Source organism: Copadichromis virginalis, linkage group LG7 (genome assembly GCF_057382275.1).
Source record: "Copadichromis virginalis isolate Kocher_CV1m ecotype Utaka linkage group LG7, C_Virginalis_male_GT1.1, whole genome shotgun sequence".
Lineage (NCBI taxonomy): Eukaryota > Metazoa > Chordata > Actinopteri > Cichliformes > Cichlidae > Copadichromis > Copadichromis virginalis.
The window spans coordinates 48,788,337-48,798,064 of record NC_140624.1 but is presented as its reverse complement, the minus strand read 5'-3'; the positions used below and the strand labels follow the sequence as shown (position 1 = coordinate 48,798,064).

Genomic DNA, 9,728 nt, shown 5'->3' with positions numbered 1-9,728 from the left:
GTCCAACGATGCCAGCGTTTAAGTATGGAGAGATTGTCAAGTCGACCTGACGATTTTCAAACTGACTATCAGAATGGAGAAGAAAGGTGATTAATACAATTCTGAATGTGGCATGGTTGTCGTTGCCAGATGGGCTGATCCGAGTATTTCCGAAACTGCTGATTTAGTGAGACGTCCCTGCACAAACACATGGAAGTACTCTCGATGAAAATGCCTTGTTGATGCCAGAGGTCAGAGCAGAAAGGCCAGACTGCTTTGAGCTGATAGAAAGGTAACAATAACTCAAATAATGCTTTATTAAAACCAAGGTATGCAGAAGAGCATCATCACCACAGCCACCAGATCTCAAACAAATAGAGCAACTCTGGGATGAGGTGAAATGAAAGATTCACATCATTGATATACAGCGACTGTGTGATGCTGTCGTGTTAATATGGACCAAAGTTTTTGACAAATGTTTCCAGCACCTTGTTAAATCTGTGGCACAAAGAATTATAGCAGTTCTGAAGGCAAAAGAGGATCAAAGCCAGTCCTAGCTTGGTGTACATATTTATAACAACTGCACCATGTTGATTCTCATGGTTTGGACACACTAAATGCTTTTCTACTCTATTGGAACACTCAAACATGTCCTATTCACACAAAGTAGGCTTTATCTAAGGAAAAACAACCACAGATTTAATATATAATAAAAGAAAAATACAAATAAAAACAAATGTTATATGTTACTTGGGATTTTTTCCCACAAAGCTACGGCTTTACACAACAAAGGGCAACGGTTGGAGATATACCTAATATTTAAAAAAGCTCCAGGGTGAGGAGCTGAGACACAACAAGGACCCAGATATGCCAAGAAACCTAAGCTGTGTTTGTGAGCATCAATTAATACTGGCTCATTTTTAATCTATCGCTTTAAGATGCGGGGTCTGCTAGCTGCTACTAGCAACATCAAAGCATATAGCTGACCCTTATGGAGGAAGCTTAATCTAGTACTTTTTAAGACTTTTCAGTGCCTGCAGGAACCATCCAGAAAATATTACGTAACATCTATTTAAAAACAAAATGCTGCAACAAAGCAGATAAATCACTGCTAAGCTTTAGCCCTGACAAACACACTGCAACCCCTACAATTATGTAAGAGATTGATTTATAAACATGTACATCTGGGCTGTCCAGCTGAGCCTTGAATGAGGACAATTACTGCTTAGCATACACCATTGTGGAATTTTCCATTTAAATTAATGATGCTGTTTGAGTGCTGAACATCGCATAAAATAAACCGGGCAGGGATACATAAGTACAGGGCAAGCTTTAACTGTCTACTGTGTAATTACAGCATGTGACAGACCCCACACCTCCAACATGTTGTAGTAAACTCGAGCAGGGAATGCATCCAGAGCCTTTGTGCAATTACGAGTTCAACTTCTAAACACCTCATCAGACATGTCCATCATTAACTTCTGTTAATATTAAAACCTTAAGCTCACATTAATAAAACACGAGACTCGCTCCGCTTTGATGTCATAATTTTTCTCCTCACGGTAGCTCAACTTCATTGACCCCAACAGAAGGCCTGGAAATCCAGTAGGCAGGTGATATAAACAACTATAAACGACAGCACATTGTGAGTGGCCTGGGCTTTTTTCTACCTTGTAGTAATTCAATTAAAATGTTCTAATGAAAAATTCAACTGATGAAACGTTCATTTTTAAATTAATTTAACATTTGCAGTTAATAAATAGACGATGCGCCACAAGATAAATGATTGAACCGCTCAGAGGAATGACTCTCAGTCTGGAGAGGTCTTATTACAAGATTGCTCATTTATAACCAGTAAATTAATAATGCATTATTTAATAACAGAAACAATAATTTATATAATGATATATATAGGACTTGTACAGTTTATTATAGTACTTACAAAAGTGAATCTTGATAACATTGTGAGAAATACAAAAGGTGAATAGGGCTTTCAAAGTTTTTCTTTGCACATTGGATAGCGAAGACAATTTTAAATTTTATCTTTAGGCATTTTGTTACTAGCAGCCTGTTGCAAAAACACATGATTTGGTCCCACTCTTCAGTTAAATCTGTGAAACATGACAAATGTAACACATTTGGACAGGCAAAGACCCAACACAGGACTTGAGAGATGCATCTGGCTCTTCAGTTGAGCCATCTACAATGAAGCCTCATCAGCAGTGTAAAGGGGGCTGTCAAAAAGCCATCCTTAGGGAAACGAAACAGGATGAAAGGGCAGAGGAATCCCAACTCACATAAGAACTGGAATGAAAATCGGTGGCAACAGATCATATGGAGCAATGAATCCAAATATATGACTTCTGGTTTAAACTGTCAGCGAAACGTGTGTTGTTTGGGGTTGAATTTTAGGTCAGTGGACTATTGTCAAAACTGAACAAATTATGTGAAAAGTGTACACATCCACCATGCAGGACCATGTGGAAAACAACGGCATAATTTTCATAGCACCACTGCCAGTCAGACATGGCAATGATCCTAAACACACCGTCAATGCAGTAACAGCAAAGCTAGATTGAAAAACACACGGTGGAGCACTATTAGACATTGACTGGTCTCCCCAGAGCCCAGACATCAACATTATTGAGGCTGTGTGAGATCCTTGAGACAGAAAACAGACCAAAAAAAAAAAGACATCCAAACAAGAGCTTTGAATATAATTCAAGAAGCCTGGAACACTATTCCTGAAGACTTTTTAAAGAAATTACAAGAAAGCTTGCCTGAGAGAGTTTTATTGTGAATAAAATATGAGTTTATAAGATCTGCAAATCACTGCATTCTGTTTTTATGTGTATTTTACACAACATTCAATCTTTTTTAGAGCCGATTTTGAATGACTTATGTGTCCTCTCTTTTAAAGTTCAGGTCACAGAATAACGTTGTGACCTTTGTTTAGTATTTGCTGGCAATAATTCAGAATTACATAATACCATTATTACACCGGCTGGAACAACACAACACCTTATACATTAGAGGGAATATTATTTCCTCAAGTATAAAGTTCTGATGAAACCAAAAAGCTCTGTTTTGGTCTCATCTGCTCAAGAACGATTCCCCAACAGCCTTCTGCTTTGTATGAATGACAGACGTTTAGTGTTCTCTTTATGATTGCCCCATCAAAACATACATTTGGTGTTTTAAGAGAGGCCTACAGCTTTTTACAATTAACCCTGGTTTTCTTTGAGATCTACACACCTTCCTCTTGAAGTGGGTGTGCCAAACATAAGATCCATGAGCCGGTATTGGCCCGGCAAAGACTAATCTTGGTTATTGGGTGGCTTTAGACAAAGGGGAAGGAAGACATCATTTTTTGACTTTTAACTGCATCTTCACAGGTTTTACAGCTTTTCCTGCTGATAAGGACCTCCCCCATGTCCATTCATAATAAACCAAAGTCATTAAATTATTGATTTCGATAATTTTACACATTTATGTCTTACAATTTAAGCCCAAAGAGTCATGCTGACAGGTTTCTTTCATCTTTATCATGTAGAAAAACTGAGACATGCTGCTGAAATTGCTCTTAGATGAAGATCTCTCACCGACTAAATGTGTAGTTAAGCTTTTCACATAAAAGTAAATGTGTAAAAGTAAAGATGTAAAGTGATTGACATTCTTGTCTTGGAGTAATCTGAAGTAATTTTGGGTGCCCAGGGAGAGTAACAATGGTCTTCAGGTTTCTTTTTTTGGATCTCTGACTGTGAAATGGTGAACTCTAGACTCTTCGAAGATGAATTTGTAATGTCTGCTGATCTGATGAGGATCCAGTTCACCAAAAAAAATTCTCCTGTCTTCATGTGATACACTTCAATAAAGGTGTTGAGAAGGTCATATTTTGATAGATCCATGCATATGCTCCAAATAAAAATTACTGTAACACCAGATCACTTGCAGTGGCTCCTCAAAATATCTTAAGATTCTATTTAGGATTTTTAAAAAGAGGGTGAGAAAGACCCAAAAATAAAGAATACTTTTTGGTGGATATATTTCTAAAACATTCATATATTAAAACCGGTGAGGTCAAAATGATGTTTAAAGGGGAACACCAGAAAGCTTCACTGCAGCAGCTGTCATAAGTAGCCGTTACAAGCCTTTTGGCCTTTCTGAAAAACCTGAGTGCCTCTAACATCTGATGCAACACTGGACATCCACGATCATGTCTATTAGGTAAGAGCTTAAAGCCTTTCCTCACTAATCCACTCACATGCAGTGTAAGTGTTGAAATTGTGGTTTCACATGTTACTGATCTTTTCGGCTAAGGCGCTGGCCTGAATACTTTGGATGTACTTGGAAGACTAAGTGAAATTTGCATGAATTTAGAACTTGGAGAATTAAAAAAAAAAAAAAGGAAAAAAATCCTTTGAAGTATCAAGATAAGCGATTAAGCGATGACACAGGCCTTGCATAATCCCTGCGAATGAGTTAAAGACAGAGAAGGGGAAAAAGGAGAGGAGATTTGGAGCTGAAGTAGGGAAGTAATAAAAACAAAAAGAGATAAACCCTGAGAGGTTGGGGGGGGGGCTCAGATATTGTTTATCACTCATTCTGTTCATCGGTGTGCTGCTACAGTGCTCAAAGCGGTTGTTAGCATTTAAGAAATAGGCATAAAGTGACCATTGCTTTCTGCCGCAACTGCAGGACAAAAACATCTGGAGGTGATGAGAGTGAAACAAAGAGTAGAGTGTTCAGTGGTGTACAAGTTGGCTCCACACACCGACGCTTCAAACTATTTAACTGTGACAACATTCAAGAAAAAATGAAAATATCTAATATAATCAGAGTATGAAGTAAAAGCTGAGCTTGTACCAGTGAGATGTTTTTAAAAAACGCTTAATCATTCTTGCAGTCTACATCAATGACTGCAAGACTTATTTAGGTAAAGAATGAGACAACTTTCAGCTATAAGCAGAAAAAGCTGCTAAACAAGACCAAGAGCCTACAGTCACGCTGGCAGCTTTGAGAGTTTGCACTTTTCAACAAGTTTTAGTGCTTATATTCACCAACTTATTTCGCTAGCGGGAGAATTCTGGCTTTAGGCATCTCTGACAGAATGCTGTCTTTTCTTCAGTTTTTAGTCACAGGTTGATTTGATTTCAGAAAAAGTCTTTATTTTGGTTTTACAAAGTCCCTTGTCAGTAACAGTAACCATGCCCTGTTGAGTCCGTCTGGCTTCAAGATTTAAATGAAAAATTGTTACATGTACAAATATAATTGTATCATCTTCAGACATTTAGTCACAAACTAAGGCATCAGGATGTGACATTTTTAACTAATAACTTACAAAGTTTAAGGTTTTATAGAATCACAGGCCATTTCTTTAGGTACATCTTCCTATTAGGCGCCTCTGTCAGTGCACCCCAGGGTGGCTGTGGCTACAATGTAGCTTGCCATCACCAGTGTGTGAATGTGTGTGTGAATGGGTGGATGACTGGATGTGTAAAGCGCTTTGGGGTCCTTAGGGACTAGAAAGGCGCTATACAAATACAGGCCATTTACCATTATTTTTTCCCCCTAGATATTTTTATTAAATTTTCTGCATCCACTTTTACAAAAGACAAATTGAACAATATGCCGTTTTCTTTTTGAAGAACATAAGACAATATGGAACATACACTCCCACCTCATAAGTATAAGAGTACCAGTGGGTGTACACACAAAAAAAAAAGATCCAATCTAATAATACAAAGAGTAAACCCTGGAGTACAAGATAGCAGTTCCTGAGTATACAAGAGAGATGTGCAGAGTTTCAGAACCCACACCCCTACACAGACTACATCTTCCTATTATTGGGTTGGGCTCCTTTTTGCCTTTATATCTGCCTCAATTCTTTAAGGCACAGATTAAACAAGGTGCTGGGAACATTTCTTGGGATTTGGATCCATACTGGCGCGATAACATAATGCCGATTTGTCAGGTAAATATCCATGATCCGAATCTACCCGATTCACCACATCCCAAAGGTGCTCTGTTGGATTGAGATCTGGTTATTGTCGAGACCATTTGAGTACAGCGAACTTACCATCTACACAAAGCTACTTTGAAATGATTTGAGCTTTGTGCTTAAAGCAGCCATCAGAAGATAGGCACACTGTGCCTGTAAAAGAATGGGCATGGTCAGCAGCATTACTCGCATAGGCTGAAGCACTTAAATAATGATGAACTGGTACTAATGTTTCATGTTGTTTACACCAAATTCTGAACTGACCATCTGAATGTTCCAGCAGAAAGCAGTCTGGGCATTCTTTTCTGATCTCTGGCATCAGTAAGGCAGTTTTATGCAATGTTGTTGGTTTTTGGATGTTTCCTCTTTTTAAAACCAGTCTGTAAACCCTGCAGATTGCTACTCTGTCATATTCACACACACAACTTCTAAAGTAGTCAGACCTGTGGCACCAATCATTTCAAGTCACATTCAAAGTGACTTTAATCACTTTTCTTCAACCTTTCTGATGCAGTTTGAACTTAGGCACACTACCCTTGACCATGTCTACATGCCTAAAATGCATTTTTATAAAAAGAAAATATCCAATAGTTATTATGAGAGTTCACTTGAACTGATTTATCTTGAAATCCTAAATGTCTGTAAAAAATTTGGCACTGATCTATGGATGAAAACGTTTATGTCACTGCTGGCACAGGAGAAAATACCAAGGAATCACCACAGAGATTGGAATGGATTGAATCCCTTCAAAGTACTATCGATATCTGTGCCCTACTTCACGGCTGTTCATTGGATAGCTGTCAAGATATTTTAGTGTGGAACAAAATGTCAGACTAACACACCAACATTGCGAACTGTTGATGACAGCCGTTACAGACAGATCCCCTTTAACATAACATAATGAATATGGTCCAAGTGGTCTGTTTTTGATTGTTTCTCTGTTAAATACTGAAATATTTCACAATAGCATAGTTAAGGAATAAATCCATTGTGCACCACAAAGTCAGCAAGCATGCAGAAGGCAGGAGAAATAGGAAGTGAGGTCTCTGTTGTCTGTTAGTGGATTATTGGATTATCTGCAGAAACACGATTACCCATTAGGGCATATTGTGCATTCTCCTTCAGTAGAGATGCTGCTCACAAAAGCCTTGGTTAACCCTAACCTTGCAAAACAGGGACTCAAAACAGGCTAGCTGCTAAAATATGCACAACTTGGGCCACTTTAGTGACCGAAATCAGCAGCATTTACTGTAGAAATAGCACTCTGTTCATAGATATGCCTAAAGACTCGAACGAGCACACACCGAGGCTCATGCAGCAATGATGAATATGTGCTCAGGAGCTGCTAATCATCACTGAATGGGGGGTTGGGCTGGGAGACAACAGAGAATGAGGGTGGGGCTGGGGGAGGGATGGGTGGGTGTTTGGTTTGGACTAAACTATTTTTATCCGGATTCCATGAAGACAGCTGCCAACCTCCCGAGTGTGAGACTCTCCTGCCCTCCTTATCCCCAGGAACAATGACATTAGACACCACCTCTGAGTATTTCGGCTAGGCATGTGGTAAAATAATAATAATTACAATAAAGGCTCCTCTTTTAATGCTTTCATTGAGGCCAGTTGTGGAGTGGGTGCTGAAAATCTCATAAGCTCATCCGGTTTAGCTGAAAGCATTACAGACTTCAGGCTCTGCAAAAGCCCGTGTGCTGCTGTAATCTGCCATCGTGTCCAACTATCAATCTTTACCTGAGATGTCAAAGAGGCTTCGGTGCGATCATGTGTGTAATGCTGATAATCGAATTCTTCTTCAAAATAAAATTGTAATTGCTGAATATTTTCTTTGGATCTTCATTGTTCAATTGTTCATTAACCAATTACTTGCATATAAAATCCATTTATAGCTACTTATTCTTCACTTGTGGATGCCAAAGCCATCAAAGGCTCCAGCCTGCTCTTTTTATCTATTGAGGACAGAATATGGGCTTTTCTTTTTTAGCAGGTGTCTATTACAGGCCACATGCCATGACCCTGACATTCCCATGCCACTTCAGGCCCACCAGGACTTCTGCCATCCGTTTGCAGAGAGATGCAAGATAAGGGCTGACAGAGTGACAGTGACATCCTCCACAGCCATAAGCTAACAATGTTACTCTGCTTCCTGGGGCCACATGCCACAAACATCAGGGCTCTGATACCTCCCTCAACATTTGCCCACAGCCACCTTCAGCTCCTGTATGTGGAATCCTTCCAGAAGCAAAGAAGAAAATAAGGTACATATCATGGTTCACTAATTAATGTTGTTCTTCATGCCACCCACTCGTGTTAAAGTGTAGCTTTATGTTTTCTCCTCACAATTATATTGTGGTCAGTGTACGTCAATGAACGTCACTGAGCAGAGAGACCGATGTTCAGATGATGCCTGTTTTTATACTTATGGCATGAGAGTGGAAAGTTCCTCTCAGCTATAATCATATTACAATTTGTAGACAAGTAATGGGCCACCTGTACATTACTCCTACAGAAGATGCTCATCCATGGAAACGCATGCCATTAAGCTATTGGTGCAGTTTTTGTGCCGATGTTAATGTCAGAAGATTGAGTCAGCAAAGCGCTGCAACTTTTAGATATTCTGTGACTCCAATCAGTAAGTTTATGTAGTCTGCCACTTCATGGTTGGGTTCTGTAGCTCCTTAACGATTCTACTTTGTAACAATAGTACTTGAAGTCGAATATCGCGGAATATCAAGGAGGGCCTAAAATAAAGGAATCCTATTACAGCACCACACTCTTAAGAGCCACACATTCTTTCACAAATCCTTGTAAAAGGCAGGCTGCATGGACCGGTGCTCGATTTTACACACCTTTAGCAATGGCACTGAAACCACCTTACATCAAAGATTTCTATCCAGGCAGCTACAGTTATTTTCATGGGAAAACAGAGCAAGACAAATTATTACCAGTGCTCACATTAAGCGTAGACAAAAAAAAACTTGAAATATTTGGTTTATTCTTAGTTTTCCATGTAAAAATACACATCCGAGGGATGGATTTAGTGGGGGGGAAAACAAAACAAAAAACAATTTTTTTTAAACGTCTTATTTCAACAAGTCAAAATTTAAAATCAGTTTTTGCTATTAAATACACACCTCCAAGTTTTGCATTTTTCACACATACCTAATCTGTCAAAGTCTGCATTGGCAGCAACGTAAAAGTAGACTGGATGTTGTTTTAACAGCTTTACAAAGTTAAAGAGTGAAAGTAAAGCTCAGGGTTTTTTTTAAGTCATGTTTTCAAAGTGCAAAAATTGTACTTGTAAGGCAACAACCCTTGATGTGTGTATATTGTGACAATGAAGACAACCATACACTCTTTACTTGTAAACATGTCAAAACTTGATTCAACTGTGTCCAAGAAAATATTAAGATCACAAAAAGTTATAACATGTGTCTGCTCTATGAGCAGCCAACCCAAACACAATGCAGCCTTGCGCTTCTCCCAATGTATGGCCCAGAGAGCTTTAAGTGAAGAAGAAGAAATGTCGCAGTGGCATCTACAGTAGCTCAAGGTGGTTTAAAAGACAAAAACTAGCTTCTCCAACTGGAAAATGTTTGAGAATTTGATCTGTAAAAAGAGATCAGAGAGAGAGAGAGGGAGAGACATTACTGAGAAAGAGTTTTGAATGTTTAAAAAGTCAGCAGAAGGACTATTAAAATGACCTCTAACGAGCAAATCAAAACACAGACACCAT

General features: G+C 38.9%; 1 protein-coding gene across 8 annotated transcripts in view; it reads right to left on the bottom strand.

Annotated features, from left to right (window-relative positions):
- Positions 1–8,967: 8,967 nt before the first annotated feature.
- Positions 8,968–9,728, bottom strand: part of nup214 (nucleoporin 214) — a 32,379-nt gene continuing 31,618 nt past the window's right edge. For all 8 annotated transcript variants that reach the window (XM_085463860.1, XM_085463864.1, XM_085463862.1 and 5 more), the window contains one exon: positions 8,968–9,601. In XM_085463860.1, coding sequence (XP_085319986.1) covers positions 9,565–9,601 — 37 coding nt within the window. In that variant the 3' untranslated portion in view covers positions 8,968–9,564. The remainder of the gene's footprint in view (positions 9,602–9,728) is intronic.